General features: G+C 38.5%; 2 protein-coding genes across 2 annotated transcripts; both read left to right on the top strand.

Moving 5' to 3' along the window:
- Positions 1-1,517: 1,517 nt before the first annotated feature.
- Positions 1,518-3,640, top strand: LOC104732112 (plant UBX domain-containing protein 5-like). The gene is made up of 4 exons (XM_087478960.1): positions 1,518-2,135; positions 2,416-2,698; positions 2,911-3,006; positions 3,114-3,640. Exons 1-4 carry the CDS (start codon positions 1,627-1,629, stop codon positions 3,501-3,503), a joined length of 1,278 nt encoding a protein of 425 aa, XP_087335086.1. The 5' UTR covers positions 1,518-1,626; the 3' UTR covers positions 3,504-3,640.
- A 265-nt stretch (positions 3,641-3,905) lies between these two features.
- Positions 3,906-6,590, top strand: LOC104732110 (serine/threonine protein phosphatase 2A 59 kDa regulatory subunit B' gamma isoform). Its single transcript, XM_010451641.3, has 3 exons — positions 3,906-4,339; positions 4,467-5,776; positions 5,852-6,590. The coding sequence occupies exons 2-3, from the start codon at positions 4,607-4,609 to the stop codon at positions 6,227-6,229; spliced, it is 1,548 nt and encodes a 515-aa protein (XP_010449943.1). The 5' UTR covers positions 3,906-4,339; positions 4,467-4,606; the 3' UTR covers positions 6,230-6,590.
- The last annotated feature ends 13,540 nt before the right edge of the window (positions 6,591-20,130 follow it).

Below are 20,130 nucleotides of genomic sequence, written 5' to 3'. Positions count from 1 at the left end.
TAGATCCTGTTTTTATTTTTTTCTCTTTTTACTTTTCGGTTTCCTCAGATCTTCGTGGAGGGCCTGAGTTATCAATGGAGCAGTGCTAGGCTTCTCTGCCGTGGTTGCTAGTTGTGGTTATTTGCGAATCAGATCTGTAAAAGAAATTAATGACTGGGTATTTGGGAATTTGTTTTCTTCTGAAATCTGCAAATTAAATTGAAAACAAAAACAACTAGACCATATGGGACTAAAGTGAGAAAAAAATTAATTAGGGCTACTTAATTTCGCCGCCACCTCTGAAAATTAAAGTGAGAAAAAGGTTACCGTCGGCCATAGAGAAATAGGAAAAAGAGAAGAAGAAGAAACACAAAATAGAATATATTAAAGTTTGTTTACTAAAAGACAATAAATGGTTAGTTTTACAGCGGTTAAGTATCTTGTTAGGCTTGATAGTACACAGGTTTAAGTCTAGGTTTCTACAATTTTATTTATTTTGTTCGAAGAACTAAAACGACGTTGTTTTGATATTTTCTTTATTTTGTTTGAACAACTAAAACGACATCGTTTTGGTATTTAATGGGAGAAAAAGGTTAATTAGGGCTACTTAATTTCGCCGCCACCTCTGAAAATTAAAGTGAGAAAAAGGTTACCGTCGGCCATAGAGAAATAGGAAAAAGAGAAGAAGAAGAAACACAAAATAGGATATATTAAAGTTTGTTTACTAAAAGACAATAAATGGTTAGTTTTACAGCGGTTAAGTATCTTGTTAGGCTTGATAGTACACAAGTTTAAGTCTAGGTTTCTACAATTTTATTTATTTTGCTCGAACAACTAAAACGACGTCGTTTTGATATTTTCTTTATTTTGTCTAAACAACTAAAACGACATCGTTTTGGTATTTTTTTCACACGTGGATTCCACGTATGATTGGCCTAACAGCGGAATTAACAGAGTTACTAATTAACCATGTTTTTGTATAATTAAGCACAAAATCGTAAATTCAGATATGTAATTCAAATATTTAAAAGTCAATGTATGTTTTCGCATATCCAATAGTCCGATGTATGAATCAAATATATTGGAATTGTCCAAGTATGAAAAAGCCGTTTTTCCTCGAACACACTAAAACCAAAATCAATGCAGAGTCGAAACCAGCAACTCTAAAACCAGATTTGAACAAAGAATCGAACCTTGAATAATCGAGTAGGATGCCCAGATTCGAACAAACCCGAAACCATTTGAAATTGCAGAAAAAAAAAATCGAAAAACTGAAATAAGTAGAGAAGCCTCCGAAATTTGTTTTTCAAACACAGAGCAGCCCCAAATTGGGGCCCCCAATAAGTTATGCAAAGGGTGTCTTGTAGTCTTGTAGAACGGCTGAGCCAGGCCATTGGCCACAGCGGGAGATGATCCCAACAGTCACCAAAAAACTTAACGAATGTAAAAAAAGGCCTTAATAGTGATTAACAGAGCCAAAGCCTTTTAGGCCCATTAAGGACGTCGTGTTATATTCGAAACGTATGTGTATGTAAAGAGAAGTTTCTGACGGTGAACAAAAGGAAGATATTCTATATATTAAAAAAAAAAAAATAGTAGAAGCAACAAAAAGAAAAATTAATCAGAAAGCTAAAGAGACAAGAGACGATGGCGACGACGGAGATGAACGAGAATCTGATCAACTCTTTCATCGAGATCACTTCATCATCAAGAGAAGAAGCTTCCTTCTTCCTCGAAAGTCACCGTTGGGATCTAGACTCTGCCGTTTCAACTTTCCTCGATAACGATACCGTTGCAGCCCCAACCGTCGTACCAAACCCTACCGGACAACAACCACCACATCCTTCTTCGATTGCCGCTGCACAATCTCCTTCTCAATCTCACTCCCCCGATTACACTCCTTCTGAAACCTCTCCTTCTCCTTCGCGATCACGGTCTCCTTCTCCGTCTTCTCGCGCTGCTCCTTATGGTCTCCGATCGAGAGGCAGTGCTGGAGAGAGTAAGGCACCGGAGAATCCTTCTGGGAGTAGGAGTACTAGGAGCCGTCAACACGCTGGGAATATCCGTACGTTCGCCGATCTGAATCGTTCTCCTACTGGTGGTGAGGGCAGTGATTCTGATGAGGCCAATGAGTATTATACTGGTGGAGAGAAGAGGTAAAATCTTGATTGGTTTGTTTTTAAGTAGATCTGATCATGAATTGAGAAATACTTAGTTGAGAATACTTGTCTAGATAGTTAATTAGGGCACTATGATCATAAATTTGAGCAATGTGGTTTCTTGAAGTGAATTAGGGCACTATGATCAATGATAATGTAGGGATGACCATGTCTTGTATATATCTGAGATCGTTCTTGAATTTCTTGTTTTATCTTGAGAAGGTATAAATTTGTGTAGCTATTAATGAAAATTTTGGATTGTGTGTTTGTGTTATAGTGGGATGATGGTACAAGATCCTAAGAAACCAAAAGATGTTGATGAACTATTTGACCAAGCGAGGCAGTCAGCTGTAGACAGACCTGTTGAATCATCAAGATCAGCTTCTAGGAGCTTCACTGGTGCTGCACGATTGTTGTCTGGTGAAACCGTTTCCTCTACTCCTCAGCAAGACCGGCCTCAGAGGGTTATGCACACTATTACTTTCTGGTTGAATGGTTTCACCGTTGATGATGGTCCCTTGAGGGGGTTTAATGACCCTGAAAACAAAGACTTTATGGAGGTAATATCCAAATCGCTCTCTTATTAATAATTACAATACCATGTAACTCAATTTGACCAGTGTAATCTGCAAAAGTGAAATAGCCTTCTTCTGGAATCATTGTTATTTCACTGATATAAATTTATTTTCATGCCTAGTTATTGAGCAGCTGATACTTGTCACGATTCACTTGGATACTTTTGAATCCTTGATACATATGTTGTATTTTGCAGAGCATTGCAAAGTCAGAGTGCCCCCATGAACTCGAACCAGAAGATAGGAAGATCCCCGTTCATGTCGACCTCGTCAGGCGTGAAGAAAATTTCACAGTAAGTCTCATTCCCTTAATAGTTAACATGTTCTTTGGAGAAGCCACTCAAGTAGTAGAATTTTGCGACCATAATGTTGATGTTTGTATCTCTCTCTTGACTCACAGGAACCGCCAAAGCCCAAAATTCCATTCCTAGGTGTAGGAAGAACTCTAGGAGCCAGCGGATCAGGATCAAGTTCAGCTGCTGCAGAACGACAAACCTCATCCGCACCAATGAACACAGCACCAGCACCATCAAGAGGGCTAGTAGTAGATCCAGCAGCACCAACTACCTCGATCCAGCTCAGATTAGCAGACGGAACACGCCTCGTATCCAGATTCAATCACCACCACACAGTCCGAGACGTCCGTGGGTTCATCGACGCTTCAAGACCAGGCGGCTCGAAAGACTACCAGTTACTAACCATGGGGTTCCCTCCTAAACAATTGACAGACTTGGACCAAACCATTGAGCAAGCCGGTATTGCTAACTCGGTCGTCATCCAGAAATTCTAGACTTGTTGGTTTTAAGTGTTTTTTGAACCCTATCATAGCTGACTCGAACTATTTGGTCAACGCTCTCTTTGGATATTTGTTTTAGATTCATCAAACCTCTTTTCTTCAGATTTAGTCAGTTTATAGCTTTTGCAGAATTATTTTTTTTCATTGTCATCTATACATATCCCATTGCTAACGACTCAGCCACCATATGTATCTGGTGGGCAGAGAATAATCGAAAAAATTATCCAATAAGCAAATTACTTATAGACACGGACTCGCGCATTTACGAAATTGACCAGTTGCCGCATAAACGACACAAACGTATCATAAACACGCTCCCCTAAATCAGGGACAAAAAGGTAAATTAACCTACCTGTCAATCTGTCTATTTCTTGGTATTTTTGAAAAAAATCATTTTCATTTTAATTTCTATAATGTCTTCTGTTATTCGGAATCCGAAGAAAGCCATAGAAAGAGAGATTTTACAGTGAAAAAAATCTACAGAAGAAGAGAGATAGCGAAGGGGACAATTTATTAATTTTTCCCTATTTTTGTTTTCATTACAACCTTAATCTTTGGTATTGTGTTCTGTATCTTCCCATATCTTTTTTCTCTTTGCTGGGCTTCGTTGCCTTTTTTTCCCTTCTTTCTCTCTCTCTTGCTCGATTCAGTTTGAGAGAAACAAAACAAAGTAGCTGTTTTTTTTTTTGTTTTTCATTTAAACTAGAGGGGTTTTTTTAATCACAAAGATCCTTCTTTTGCTCCCATTTTCTTAGGGTTTCTTTTGATTTCTCTATTCATTTCCTCCTCCCAGTCCACCCAGATCTCTCTCTCTACTCATCTGCCCATTTGTAAGCTCCTCTCTCTCTTATGAATCTCTCCCAAAGTTTATGGATCTTTATATGTTTAATTTACTATTCTATTTCGCGAGTTTGTGTTTCCGATTTTGAAAATTGGGGGTTTTATTTATGCATGCAGGGCTGTTCAATGATTAGGGTTTTCTAATTAGAAAGCAAAGCTTTGAGGTTTTAACATGACAAAGTGACGTATTCTCAGCTAACTCTGTGACAGGAATTACAAATTCTTAGACTTTAGGTAAAATTAGGGTTTCTTTGATTATGATAAAGCAGATATTTGGGAAACTTCCCAGGAAGCCATCTAAATCATCTCATAATGACTCTAATCCAAACGGTGATGGTGGTGGTGGTGTTAATTCATATTACATCCCTAATTCGGGTACTAGTAGTATCTCCAAATCCAATGGAGCTAATGGCACTGTTGCTCCTCCTCCTTCCTCTACGAGTAACAGAACCAATCAAGCCAATGGGGTTTATGAAGCTTTGCCTAGCTTTAGAGACGTTCCTAGCTTGGAGAAACCTAATCTTTTTATCAAGAAACTGAGTATGTGCTGCGTTGTCTTCGACTTTAGTGACCCCTCCAAGAATCTGAGAGAGAAAGAGATTAAGAGACAGACTTTGCTTGAGCTTGTTGATTATATCGCTACGGTTTCCACAAAGTTAAGCGACGCAGCGATGCAGGAGATTGCTAAAGTGGCTGTTGTTAATCTCTTCAGGACGTTTCCTTCTGCGAATCACGAGAGCAAAATACTTGAAACGCTTGACGTTGATGATGAGGAGCCTGCGTTGGAACCGGCTTGGCCTCATCTTCAAGTTGTCTATGAGCTTCTCCTTAGATTTGTGGCTTCTCCCATGACTGATGCAAAGCTTGCAAAGAGATATATCGACCATTCCTTTGTCTTGAAGCTTTTGGATTTGTTTGACTCTGAAGACCAAAGGGAGAGGGAGTATCTAAAAACCATTCTCCATCGGATATATGGGAAGTTCATGGTGCACCGACCTTTTATCAGAAAGGCCATCAACAATATCTTCTACAGGTTCATATTCGAAACTGAAAGACATAACGGCATAGCAGAGTTGCTTGAGATTCTTGGAAGTATAATTAATGGTTTCGCATTGCCGTTAAAAGAAGAGCATAAGCTTTTCCTTGTCCGGGCCTTGATTCCACTACACAGACCTAAATGTGCAGCTGCTTATCATCAACAGCTTTCTTATTGCATTGTTCAGTTTGTAGAGAAAGACTTCAAGCTTGCTGATACCGTCATTAGAGGACTTTTAAAGTATTGGCCTGTGACTAACAGTTCAAAGGAAGTTATGTTTCTTGGGGAGTTGGAAGAGGTTTTGGAAGCTACTCAAGCAGCTGAGTTTCAGCGATGTATGGTTCCTTTATTCCGTCAAATCGCCCGATGCCTCAACAGTTCACATTTTCAGGTGCGACTCTTTGGTTTGTTAATGTGTTAAAATGCTGCTAAGAGTTGTTAGATTCAAATTTGCTTGTTTTCTCAGGTGGCTGAAAGGGCTCTGTTTCTGTGGAACAACGATCACGTTAGAAACCTGATTACTCAAAACATTAAAGTGATAATGCCAATTGTGTTCCCGGCTATGGAGAGAAACACACGAGGCCATTGGCACCAAGCAGTTCAGAGTCTGACTTTAAATGTGAGAAAGGTACTGGCAGAGACAGACCAAGTTCTGTTTGATGAATGCTTAGCCAAGTTCCAAGAAGATGAAGCAAATGAAACCAAGGTCGTAGCCAAACGAGAAGCAACATGGAAGCTTTTGGAAGACTTGGCAGCTTCCAAATCCGTAAGCAACGAGGCAGTGCTCGTCCCCAGATTTTCATCTTCGGTTACTCTCACAACCGGTAAAACTTCGGGTAGTTGAACTCTTTATCATCGAGACAATATTTTAAACTGATCCAGCAGAGTTGTATCGATCCATTCTAGCGTCAGGATCGGTTCTTGAAGGGAGAAGATAAAGCACGATGATCAAGGAGGGGGGTAATGTCATCAGTGAATACGTTATTATAACATTTTTTCAGGTTTCTGGATTCATGGGTTCAATTGTTCTTTTTTTTCTTCTTTTTCTGAGCTTCTTTTCCTTACTCAGCTCTTAGAGGAGTTGATAAAACAATATGTGGTGTAAGAAATATTGGATTATTATAGATATAGTTCTTGAGAGGACAACTAAACAGTTATTCGTATTGTATTGTGGAATGAAATGTGTTTAATTATGCTTTGAACCACTCTTGTCTTGGAAAGCTGTGACTAAAAAAATGCACATGTAATAAAAGAAACAGCTCTTGACCCAAATAGTCTCTTCTCCTTCTATTTTAGGGATGTGTATTCAAAACAGGATTTTGGAGGATTTGTGATTTTTTTAGAAATCCCATGTTATTTAACTAGTGATTTTAAAATTACATCTTGAATCCACTGTTATTGAATATGAAATTTGTTAAAAATCATTCAAAATCACTCACAATCCACTGTTATTTTTAGGGGGTGTATTCAACTTGACATTTTAAGTGATTTGTGTGAAACTTACAAATTCTATGTTATTCAATCATGTATTTAAAAAGTCTATTAAAATCTACTGTTATTGAACTGATGATTTAAAAATCTACTTTAAAATCCACTGTTATTCAAAATAGTTTGTGGATTTGGATTTTAATGATTTTTGAGATTCGGGAGGATTTAGGTGGGATTTGTTTAGTTAAAAATAGATAAATCCAAATCTCATGGTTTTATGTGGGATTTGAAAGAATTTTACAATAAATCATATCAAGTTCCATAAAATCTTTCAAAATTCTAAATTTTCTAAATCCCATCAAATCTTCCAAAATCATGGTTTCAATACACCTCCTTAGTTCTTACCTTCATTGTTGAGATATCCTAAGAAATGTGGCAATATCAGCAAAAATATAAATGTGGTGGCATTTTCATAAATAAATAATGAATTTTAACATACGAAACAAAATAAATGTGGTGGTATTTTCATAAATCCTACTATATTAATTGGGAAGTACAAATATGAAAAAACCTTAAATGTGTAAAAAATTACATTCAATTGCATTAGAAAAACTTAATTAAAATTAATTAATTAATTAAATAAATATAATTAATTAAAAACGAAAATGAGGACGCATTAAATAAAATAAATGGTAGAAAAGTAAAAAAAAAATCTATTAGAAGTAAATCTAATCCGTATTAAAAAAAAAGTTTAACAGCTAAGATTTTAAAAATCTAATCAAATAAAATCTACAACTACAAATTTTATCCTACTATATTAATTGGGAAATAAAATTATGAAACTAATCTTAAAATGTGTAAAAAATACATTCAATTACCATTAAAAACTTAATTAAGATTAATTAATTAATTGAATAAATATAATTAATTAAAAAATAATCACAACAGATTAAAATTTCCACAACAAATTAAAATTATTATAGACAAGAAAAGGAAAACACAGAAAAAAAACAATGAACATTGTTTTCAACGAGACTTTTTAGAACTTTTAAGAGAATTTGTTAAAAATGCCCCTTTTGATATACTCTTTTTCAAAAATACCCTCTTTTCTGGCCATTTTTGTTTATGCCCTCTTTTAATTTTTAATGACCATTTTACCCTTAGATGAAAATTATTTTATTCAATAAAAAGAAAAACAAAATTTTCCCGCCAAAAAAATTCCGACATATTTTCCCGCCAAAAATTTTTCAAAAAAATTTTCCCGCCAAAAATTTTTTTGTCAAAAAACTTTTGATAAAAAATTTCGAAAAAAAAAAATTTTCCCGCCAAAATTTTTCCCGCCAAAAAAAATTTACAAGATTTTTAAAAGGTTTTATAAGGTTTCTACCTTATAAAAGCCTTATAAACACCTTGTAAAGGCTTTTACAAGATTTTTTAAAGAGTTTTAAAAGGTTTTTTAAACAACTTGTAAACGCTTTTACAAGATTTTTAAAAGGTTTTTAAAAGGTTTTAAAAGGTTTTTAAAAGGTTTTTAAAAGGTTTTCAAATGGTTTTTAAAAGGATTTTTAAAAGGTTTTTAAACACCTTCTAAACCCTTTTATAATGTTTTTAAAAACCTTGTAAAAGTTTTTATAAAATTTTTAAAAGGTTTTTAAACACCTTTTAAATGCTTTTAAAAAGTTTTTAAAAGCGTTTACAAGGTGTTTAAAAACCTTTTAAAGCATTTACAAGCTTTTTAAAAGCATTTACAAGGTTTTTAAAAGCGTTTACAATGTGTTTAAAAACCTTTTAAAAACCTTGTAAACGCTTTTAAAATTTTTTTAAAAGCATTTACAAGGTTTTTAAAAGGTATAAATTTCAATATTTTTGGCGGGAAAAATTTTCGATTTTGGCGGGAAAAAAAAGTTTGGCGGGAAATTTTTTTGGCGGGAAAATATTTTCGATTTTGATGACTGTACATTCTTGCTTCACTCAAAAAGGGTAATTTGGTCATTTTGTATATAAAGAGGGGTAGTTTTAAAAATGATCAACATGAAGGGGTATTTTTAAAAAAAGATATGGAAAAAGGGGCATTTTTGAGAATGCCCCAACTTTTAATAGCTATATTTAGTTGCTCTTTTTTACATGTTAGTAAGGATTGTGTTTAGTTGACAAATGTTTAAAAAAATTTATTTATTACTTGCAAATGTTTTATTGACTGGTTTTCAATAAACATTTTTAAAATAAAAAAATTATAATATAATCAAACCAAATTTTTAATCACAAACTATTATAAATAACATAATAATAAACTAAATTATCACAAATTTTTATTAAAAAAAGTTCAGCCAGCGGTTCTCCACGGGTTGTACCTAGTATATAATGAATTTCAACGTACAAAAAAAGTAGCATCTATATTTAAATTTTTTGTTGTTGTAAAAATCTATATTTTCAATTTTCTAAACAGTTCATGAATTCTGATAATACATAACTACAAATTGATCGATCCTTGTGGATTTGATAGCTATCAAATTCTAATTTAAGTCATTTTAAAAAAATACTAGGGACCGACCCACATTATGTGCAGGATAAATCAAATTAAATAAAAAATTAAGAGTGAAAATATTATTTGAGATTTAAGATTTGTTTGTGTAAAACAAGATTATGTAAGTAAAGTTTTTCTAATTCAAATTTACATTTATATTCTGTAAAATACGTTTCACCCGTAAAATATTTGAACTTGGAAAAGAATTTTAAGGTGGTGTAGAAATTTTTGATGTCTTTTTTTTGTTTCTAAAAATTAAATTCACACATTTTATGTTTCACATTATTATCTACATCACTATACCATTAAATAGATAAAACAATAATTTTTTAGACTAATTGATTTAATTTAAACTAATCTTAAGTTTACAAATACAATGAGAAAAATGTATAAAAGTGATAAATAAACGAATAATTTTATTATTATTTATGAAATGTAATTTACTTCTAAAAATTAAATACATTATGAAATTGATAATTAAATACATTTCCAGATTTTAATTGTTGATCAAATCTTTTATTTAAAAAAACTAATATAAAATAACATTACCTTATATATGTCAATGATATTTTATGTAAATAATAATGAGATGTAAGTGCATTTATTAAAAAAGGCACAGAAGAGATGTGAGCGTGACACCTCAGCTTTTTTTTTGTGAGAGTGCTTCTCTATTAATATATAGAGGATTATTTATGAAATGTAATTTACTTCTAATAATTAAATACATTATGAAATTGATAATTAAATACATTTCTAGATTTTAATTGTTGATTAAATCTTTTATTTTAAAAAATTAATAGAAAAGAACATTGCCTTATATATGTCAATGATATATTTATGTAAACAATAATGAGATGTAAGTGCATTTATTAAAAAAAGGCACAGAAGAGATGTGAGCGTGACACCTCAGCTTTTTTTGTGAGAGTGCTTCTCTATTAATATATATAGAGGATTGACAATTGGATCGGACAATATAACTGTAACATCCGCAAACCAATTTTTAAGGTTTTGGTGTGGGTGTCGATCGACACCCTTGGTGTATCGATCGACACCATGTTTTCTGGTTTGGTCCAGTTTGTTTTAATTGCTGTTTGGTTCGGTTTGGTTCAAGGAAAATCCCTAAATCGTGTTATAAGTGGAGAAGCGACAAATTAAGGTTTTTAGGGTGTCTTGTCGCTGTTTTCAGAGATAGAGAGAGAGGAGAGAGCCTATTGTGGTGTGAAGGAGATTAAAGGAGAAAGATCAGAATTGTTAGGGTTTGGGAGGAAACAGTTTCGGCATTTCAAATCGTTCTCAAAGGTAATGAAATTTGGTAGGTTTATTCCCAAGTCTTTCATCGTCATTCGTCTTTTTACAGAAGTAGATTTGGATTTAAACTCGATGAGTTATTGGCAGTTTCGTGAGACACGTTTTCTCAGACGCGAGTTGGGACCATCGGAGATTGTAACTGAGATCGTGGTCTCGTGTGGTACCTGATCGTGCTGAAATTTTGTGGGAAACTTTGTGACGTCTAGGGGTAGCTTTTCACCGGAGCGATTTGATAGTTAACGGTTGGTTTTTATTTTAGGGTTTCGTCTTTGAGACTGTTCTTTTCTGATGTTTCTGTCCAGTTTTGTTATAAGTCGTTTTTGGTTGTGTGGCTTGTTGTAGGGCGTTTTTGGGCTGTTTCAGACGTTAGGAGGGTCTCAAATGGTTGTATTGGTTGTTATAATCAGTTGATAAGGTGAGTGCATGACCATGGCTTATCTAAGTCTGAGAATCCTTTGTTGTTCTTGCTTGATTGGTGGTGCTTTGTGGTGTTGTTCTTGCTTGATTGGTTGTGTTAGTGGTGTTGTTCTTGCTTGTGGTGGTTGTGTTATGGTTCTTATAGGTTCCCGAAGGTTTTGGGTGAGGTTGGAACGGATTGGAGATGATTGGAAACGGAGGTTCGTCGATCGGATTCGTGCAGTTCGCGTCTGCGAAGGGAGTGTCGATCGACACCAGTTAGGTGTCGACCGACACCATGTTTGGTCAGTGTCGATCGACACCTCTCTGGTGTCGGTCGACACCAAGTTGCTTGTTTCGTGATTTTTCCTGGTTTGTTGTGTTTGGTTGTCATTTGTTAAGCATTGGAATCTCAGTTGCTTGTGTGTATAGCCCAGTAGATGGGAGGATTGCCTCACTAAGTATTTGTGATAATACTTACGCATCTCAATTGTTGTTTGTGGTGTGCAGGTTTGTGACGTGGAATCATGGCAATGAGGAGGAGGATGATCTAGGGTCTCGTTTGTGTGTTATTGGATTTGTTGGTTATGTTGTTGGAACCTTGGTTAGTATTATGTTAGGTTGCCGGATAGAATGGTTAGGAATGTTATTGTATTGATGATGTTGTTGGTTTTGTATTATTGGTATGTTTCCGCTGTGCTTAATGTTATTGCTGGTTTAATGTTGAGTTGTGGTTTGGGTTGGTTAATTAAGTAGTATGGGATGCTTAATTATACATTGTATTTAATTGTTAAAAAAAAAAAGGGGGTCGGGTTGTTTCATTTTGGTATCAGAGCCTTTACGGTTCTAGGATGGTTAAATGGATGGTTAGAGCGGTTAGGAATTTAATTGGGTGAATTATTTTCCTTTTGCTTGATGCATGATGTTGTGTGAGGGAATTGATTATGAGTAGTTAGTAAATTTGTCTGCGGTATGGAGTCCTAGTATCATCCTCTTCGAGCCTTCAATGAGATTCCACGGTGAGTTATTGTTATGTTTCTTTGTGTGGTATTGATTTGTTTTCTGCTTGTTAGCCTCTGTTCTTGGAAGATCAGTGGTTAAGGTGTTTGAGTAGTTGGTCGTGGACGGGGACGTGGTCGTGGTCATTGTCGGGCGGGTCCCGAGGCCAGCGAGTGTGTGGTCCAGAGTTCCACGAGGAGGTACGTCAGAGGGTCGCAAGCGTATCAGGAGGGACCAGAGGGGATTAGCCGGTGAGCGTGCCGGGGGTGCTGGGAACCCAGGTGTGGGGTTGCAGCAGGTGGATCCCAGGGTCGAGATGATCGCTTGGCGGATCTGTTGGCGTGCTATTGGAGCGGTTACCGAGAGGGGTACCAGTGTAGGCTCCAGTTGTGCCGCATGTGGCAGGGTGCAGTCGAGGGCTGCGGATGTTGAGGACTTTCCACCTTATGTTAAGAGGATGGAGCGGTTGTAGATGACCGGTATGAGATTACTCAAGAGGTATCGGGCCTAGAGAGGCGGATAGGTGGACATATGCAGTTGGAGCAGATATTTCTCTGCTTGGTGGTTAATCCAGTTGGATATAAGTTGAATGGGCAGGTGTAACATTGCAATGTTATACTCGGACCACAGGAGGTAGTTGTGTCGAGAGATGTTTATAGTCGTTAAGGATTGTTGCTCCTGAGGGGATGGTGATTCCCCTGAATACCGATAGCTCGAGGGGCTGAGGGCTCCGAGAGTGGCAGAGGGGATGTTGTTCTCATGAGGGGATGAGTAGTTCCCCTGATACCGAGATCTTGAGGATTGTGGGCCAAGAGTGAGACGGTATAACTCGAAGACGCTGGTCTGAGAGTGAGATCGGTATGACTCGAAGGTTGCGACCTAAGAGTGGAAGAGTTGGGAGCAAGCAATTCCTAGGACGTGAGTATAAACATAACGATTGAATGTAGACCTTGAGAGATTGACGGTGGTTTAATCTCGGGTTTTGGATGTGTTGACCTTTGGGACAAGGTTTTATGACCATAGCGGTTATGAATGAGTGGCTGTGAGCCAGGATTGTGAGGCTGGTGGTGCCGGAGTCCCGGGAAGGGGAGTTACAGCATGATTGAGCCGGGAGAGGCATGTTTGCCAGATACATAAGTTCACGAAAAGCCTTCATGGCAGGATAAACTAATCGTTGTAATGATGCTGGATGAAGTTCATTGGAGATGGACAGGGTTGCTAGATCCAAGGTTTTGGTAAGCTTGTTGGAGGGAATAAGTCAAGTGGTTTGAGTTAGCTGCCTGCAAAGCATTTGACGCGGTGAATCAGAATATGCGAACGTATGGTACTTGTTTGTTTTATTACGCTCGTATTGATGATTTACTGTGGAGAATTGCCAAGTGGAAAAGCTATTTCTGGAATAAGTTATCTTGGGGAAGTTTCCCTAAGTGGCAAGTTACTAGAGGTTCTTGGACGAACAAGAGGGTTGATATTTAGGTGGCGGCGAGTTGATGTCGGCATACTTGAGTATTTGTTTAGTTGAGCTGAGGAAGCAACTAGAGGATTTATGGAGCAAGAGATTTATACATTCTAGTGTATCACCGTGGAGAGCCCTGGTGTTATTTATTAAGAAGAAGGATGGGAGTTTCCGCTTGTGCATTGACTAATGGGGTTTGAACCGGGTCACTGTCAAGAACAAGTACCTCTTCCCAGGATTGATGAGTTGTTGAATCAGCTGGGAGGTGCTACTCGGTTCTCTAAGGTAGATCTGGCGTTGGGTTATCATCAGATACCGATAGATGAGGCAGATGTGAGGAAGACTGCTTTCAGGACGAGCTATGGGCACAATGAGTTTGTGGTGATGCCTTTCGGATTGACTAACGCGCCAGCAGCGTTTATGAGATTGATGAACAGTGTGTTTCAGAAGTTTCTGGATGTATCTGTCATCATTTTCATCGACGATATCCTGGTTTATTCTAAGAGTCCTGAGGAGCATGCAGTGTATTTGAGGGCAGTTATGGAGAAACTGCGAGAGCAGAAGTTGTTTGCTAAGTGGAGCAAGTACAGTTTTTAGCAGCGTGAGATGGGCTTTCTGGGTCACATTGTTTCTGCATAGTGAGTTTCTGTAGATCCGGAGAAGATTCAGGCTATCAGGGATTGGCCTAGACAACAGAATGTCACTAAGATCAGGAGTTTCCTTGGTTTGACAGGTTACTATAGGACCATGAGATGTAGTCTCTGGTAGGAGAGGTCAGTGCGTTGAGCTTGTGCGTGGTTTCTCGAGAACCATTGGGTTAGGAGGCGGCTTATGGAGTGGATCTTCTGAGCAGGGTGTGGTTGGCTCAGTTGAAGGATTTGGGGTTGGTGAATGTCTCTAAGGATGTTGATTCAGAGTATCAGGTCTCAACTAATGGTACTATCTTGGTGCACGGTCGGATTTGTGTGCCCAAGGATGAGGATTTGAGATAGGAGATCTTGAGGGAGGCTCATGCGAGCATGTTTTTCTATTCATCCAGGAGCGACTAAGATGTACCGTGACCTCAAGAGGTATTATCATTAGGTCGGGATGAAGAAGGTTGTAGCTAGTTGGGTCACGAGGTGCGACGTGTGTCAGCTGGTGAAGGCTGAGCATCAGGTTCCAAGCGGATTACTAAAGAGTCTACCCATTTTAGAGTGGAAGTGGGATATGATCACGATGGATTTTGTGGTAGGATTGCCAGTGTCACGAACTTTTGATGTTATTTGGGTCATTGTGGACCGGTTGACTAAGTCAGCATATTTTCTACCCATTAAGAAGATTGATGGAGCAGCGGTCTTGGCTAAGAAGTATGTGAGAGAGATAGTCAGATTGCATGGGGTGCCAGCGAGCATTGTGTTTGACAGGGATTCTAAGTTCACTTCGGTGTTCTGGAAGGTATTTCAGGCAGAGATGGGCACTAAGGTGCATATGAGTACAACTTATCATCCCCAGACAGATGGACAGTCTGAGAGGACGATCCAGACGCTGGAGGATTTGTGTGTTGGATTGGGGTGGCCATTGGGCAGATCACCTGAACCTGGTAGAGTTGCTTACAACAACAGTTATCAGGCAAGTATTAAGATGGTTCCTTATAAGGCTTTGTATGGGAGACCATGTCGTACACCGTTATGTTGGACTCAGGTGGGGGAGAGGAGCATATATGGTGCGGATTTTGTTCAGGAGACCTCAGAGAAGATTCGGGTTCTGAGGCTGAACGTGAGGGAGGCTCAGGATCGGCAGAAGAGCTATGCTGATAAGAGGAGAAAGGATCTTGAGTTTCAGGTTGACGATAAAGTGTATCTCAAGATGGCTATGTTGCAGGGTCCGAACAGGTCAGTGACAGAGACTAACTTGAGTCTGAGGTACATGGGTCCGTTCAGAGTGGTCGAGCGGGTGGGACCAGTGGCATATCGGCTGGAGTTGCCTGAGGTTATGCGTGCATTCCACAAGGTATTTCATGTGTCGATGCTGAGGAAGTGTCTTCACGAGGGTGACCGGTTGTTGCCTAAGATTCCTGAGGATCTTCAGCCCAACATGACGTTGGAGGCGAGACCGTTGAGGGTACTCGGGAGGAGAGTCAAGGAACTTCGGAAGAAGAAGATTCCTTTGATGAGAGTCCTGTGGGACTGTGATGGAGTAGAGGAGCAGACTTGGGAGCCTGAGGCTAGGATGAAGGCAAGGTTTAAGAAGTTGTTTGAGAAGCAGGCCGCGACTTGAGCTTGTCTAGCCGGGTCTGAGTTGTAGTCCGTGGCTGGAGCGGGTACGGAGTATTCCAGCCCATCTCTCTTGATACTTGGTCGCTTAGGGGTGGTTGGTTGTGCTACTCAGTACTAAGATGAGGTGGTGCTCGGAATGCGGGTTGATGGATTGGATCATTGTATCTTATTGTTTCTGTTGTATTTTCGTTGAGGTTGTAACGATTATGACATTTTGAGATTAATAAGATGAGTATTTTTCTTTATGTTTGACTGTTGTCGTCATGGGAAAAAGAGAAATAGCTCGGGTTTCTATTTTTGGAAGTTTCCATAAATAGAAAGTTTCCACAAAAGGAAAGTTTCCAGAATTAGAAGTTTCTAAAAGGGGAATTTTTGTTGGAAGTGTTGAGGTAGATCTAGCCGGGAGATACTCGATGGCATCAGGTTTGTTTTGCTCAAGGCCGTGTGGGCCCAACTCATGTGATACCGATAGCTCGATGGACTTTGTGGCCAGAGAGTGGGAGTGGTATGAGGCTTCGGATGATGATCCGAGAGCGTGCTTGAGGGTGACGACCCAAGAGCGGGATATTTGAGACTCCCTGGATACCATAGCTGTGAGACGCGGCTTGGCAGTAAGCCGGTATGTCTCGAGGGTTGCGACCCGAGAGCGGGGGGAGTGTGTGTGAGTGACTTCCTGGATGCCGTAGCTTAAGGCGGTTGGCCTGATAGCGAGCCGGCATGATTCGTTGGTTGCGACCACGGACGGGGGAAGCACTGAGTTGTGAGAAAATAGTGTCTTTGATGCGAGTATATTGGCTAGAGGGAGACCTCATGGTTCAGTCGGACGTGTGCGGGCTGTTGCGACAGTGCACGGGAAACCTTGGCTGACGGTATTTAGTCCGGTCGGGGACGTGCGGGCCGTGTTGACGGTGGCACGGAGGTCCTTGACTGTTGGACGGTTTTGCGGGATTCGAGGACGAATCCTTGTTGGTGGGGGAGAATTGTAACATCCGCGAACCAATTTTTAAGGTTTTGGTGTGGGTGTCGATCGACACCCTTGGTGTATCGATCGACACCATGTTTTCTGGTTTGGTCCGGTTTGTTTTAATTGCTGTTTGGTTCGGTTTGGTTCAAGGAAATCCCTAAATCGTGTCATAAGTGGAGAAGCGACATATTAAGGTTTTTAGGGTGTCTTGTCGCCGTTTTCAGAGATAGAGAGAGAGGAGAGAGCCTATTGTGGTGTGAAGGAGATTAAAGGAGAAAGATCAGAATCGTTAGGGTTTCGTCTTTGAGACTGTTCTTTTCTGATGTTTCTGTCCAGTTTTGTTATAAGTCGTTTTTGGTTGTGTGGCTTGTTGTAGGGCGTTTCTGGGCTGTTTCAGACGTTAGGAGGGTCTCAACTGGTTGTATTGGTTGTTATAATCAGTTGATAAGGTGAGTGCATGACCATGGCTTATCTAAGCCTGAGAATCCTTTGTTGTTCTTGCTTGATTGGTGGTGCTTTGTGGTGTTGTTCTTGCTTGATTGGTTGTGTTAGTGGTGTTGTTCTTGCTTGTGGTGGTTGTGTTATGGTTCTTATAGGTTCCTGAAGGTTTTGGGTGAGGTTGGAACGGATTGGAGATGATTGGAAACGGAGGTTCGTCGATCGGATTCGTGCAGTTCGCGTCTGCGAAAGGAGTGTCGATCGACACCAGTTAGGTGTCGACCGACACCATGTTTGGTCAGTGTCGATCGACACCTCTCTGGTGTCGGTCGACACCAAGTTGCTTGTTTCGTGATTTTTCCTGGTTTGTTGTGTTTGGTTGTCATTTGTTAAGCATTGGAATCTCAGTTGCTTGTGTGTATAGCCCAGTAGATGGGAGGATTGCCTCACTAAGTATTTGTGATAATACTTACGCATCTCAATTGTTGTTTGTGGTGTGCAGGTTTGTGACGTGGAATCATGGCAATGAGGAGGAGGATGATCTAGGGTCTCGTTTGTGTGTTATTGGATTTGTTGGTTATGTTGTTGGAACCTTGGTTAGTGTTATGTTAGGTTGCCGGATAGAATGGTTAGGAATGTTATTGTATTGATGATGTTGTTGGTTTTGTATTATTGGTATGTTTCCGCTGTGCTTAATGTTATTGCTGGTTTAATGTTGAGTTGTGGTTTGGGTTGGTTAATTAAGTAGTATGGGATGCTTAATTATACATTGTATTTAATTGTTAAAAAAAAAAGGGGGTCGGGTTGTTTCAATAACCGATAACCAAATAATCTCGCCCTGGGCGTTCGGCGATCTCGGGTTAAACGGGTCGGGTTATTCGGTTTTGGGAAAATTCGGTTTTTGAAAATTCACGCCGAATTGAGCCGAAATTAAATTCGGTTCGGGTCAATCGGTACACGGGTTATTCGGGTCGGTTATCATGTTTTAAATCAATTCCGAATTCAAACCGATTTTTTTCTTATTCGGTTAATTTGAACCGAATAAACAAAAAACAAAATAAATGGGCTTAAATCAACAAAGAAAAATTTACAGACCTAAAAAAATAAGTCAAAACAAGTAAATGGATCTGAAAACAAGTCCAATAGCGAAAAGCCCAAATGGACAAATCCATCAAATATTAGGGTTTTCTAGAATGAGCTGTGGTTGCGGCCAACAGTTGACAATGACGGCGATGTGAGACGGTGATAGCAAAACGATGACGGCGATGACGGCGATGACGGCGATGACGGCCAACCGTTAACAATGACGGCAAAACGATGATGGCGATGTGAGACGGTGAAGATGTGGTTCTTGGGTGTCCACTTTATTACCTAACATCATCAACACCAATGAGAATCGATTAAATAAACCAGTGAAAGTAAAATCACCAAACACCAAAAAAACAACAGTTAAGATCTTAAAACGATAGAGGAAGACAAATATCAACACTAGTACCCTAAAAAAAGTAACAAACTCAGAAGAATAATTCTCCAAATCTAATCAGAAGTTATAAAAATATAGGAAGAACTTACATAGTAAAGAATAAAACATAGAATTAAAGAGAAAGAAGAAGAGCTTACCTATATAAGATTGGAGAAGTGTTGAATAGATGGAGATTTTGGATCTGAGGACTCGCAAGAGGCAGTCAAAGAAGACAAACAAAACGTATTAGGGTTAATGGGTTATGTTATTAGCCTTATATATGGCTGCGTAATCTCGGTTTAGGTATAACCGATCGGATCCGATTACCAAACCGAACCGAACCGAAATCCGATTGCCAAATTTAATTGCGCCGAACGGTTATACTGAATGTCTTCGGTTCGCGCCGATAATCGAAAATGTCGGTTTGTTCGGTTCGGTTTGAACGGTTTCTACCGAACGCCCAGGATGAAAATAATCAAGTGAACCGAACTCAAAGAAGCCAAATCTTATTTGAATTGAAATTCCTATAATAACCGATGGTTAGTAAAATCTTCTATTCAAAACTAAAATAATAACCAAACGGCCGGTTAACCAAAATATCTAAAAGCCTTAAAAAACAGACCATATATATATAGTCTTGTTATGTTAAATAAAAACAATAAGTACAATATGTATATCACGAAAAATGATTTAACATACCTATTCTTTAACCCAAGAATGATATTCGTCAGCTCTTTTCGCGGAGAGTTCTTTCTCGGTAAGTCCTGGATATTTTGCCAAAATATAATCCTCGAACATACTATATAGAAAGATAAGATCACCAATGTATGTATATGAGAAAATATAGTGGAATTAGATATCTAAAAATGTAACTAATTTGTGATATGTAACTAATTATATACCTCTCAATTGGCTGAAAATAGTCACAATTCCGTAAAACATATGCGTGTGCGCAACGATAGTCATCACGTGAAAGCCATATTTCATTCATTTCTCCACTTGGACGGCCAACTTGAGTAAATATAGAAGGTACTCCAAGGATATGATATTCAAACGCTTCACCTTCATCAAATCTTGTTAATCTGACCAAATAATTAAAAAGTAATTATTATGACTATTAAATTAAATATCACATTAAAAATATTTTCTCTTAATTGCTCACCTTGATTTTGTTCATATATTCACAGCAAAGTAGTGCTCAGAGAAATAAGCAATCTCGTCATTGATATATGATTCAACAATTGATCGAGCCGTATATCTTTTGTTCTTTGCTTTTCCTTTCAATTTTTTGAAAAACCTTTTAAAAGGATACATCCACCTATATTGGACAGGGCCTCCCAATTCAGCTTCGTAGGGAAGATGTATAGGCAGGTGCTCCATCACATAAAAAAAGGATGGTGGAAATATCTTTTCCAAATTGCAGAGGATTAAAACAATGTTCTGTTTTAGAATTTGAAGTCGACTTGTTAGCAAAGTTCTCGAGCATAAGTCCCGGAAAAATGCTCCAACCCC

Source organism: Camelina sativa, chromosome 12, assembly GCF_030686135.1.
Source record: "Camelina sativa cultivar CO46 ecotype springtype chromosome 12, ASM3068613v1".
NCBI lineage: Eukaryota > Viridiplantae > Streptophyta > Magnoliopsida > Brassicales > Brassicaceae > Camelina > Camelina sativa.
Note: the sequence above shows the minus strand (reverse complement) of the source record. Positions and strands in the feature narration are given on the sequence as shown.

Coding starts and splice junctions, on each gene's coding strand:
- LOC104732112 (XM_087478960.1), top strand. CDS start 1,627: ATGGCGACGACGGAGATGAACGAGAATCTGATCAACTCTTTCATCGAG. Junction 2,136..2,415: donor TATACTGGTGGAGAGAAGAG/GTAAAATCTTGA, acceptor TTTGTGTTATAG/TGGGATGATGGTACAAGATC. Junction 2,699..2,910: donor AAAACAAAGACTTTATGGAG/GTAATATCCAAA, acceptor TGTATTTTGCAG/AGCATTGCAAAGTCAGAGTG.
- LOC104732110 (XM_010451641.3), top strand. CDS start 4,607: ATGATAAAGCAGATATTTGGGAAACTTCCCAGGAAGCCATCTAAATCA. Junction 5,777..5,851: donor TCAACAGTTCACATTTTCAG/GTGCGACTCTTT, acceptor TTGTTTTCTCAG/GTGGCTGAAAGGGCTCTGTT.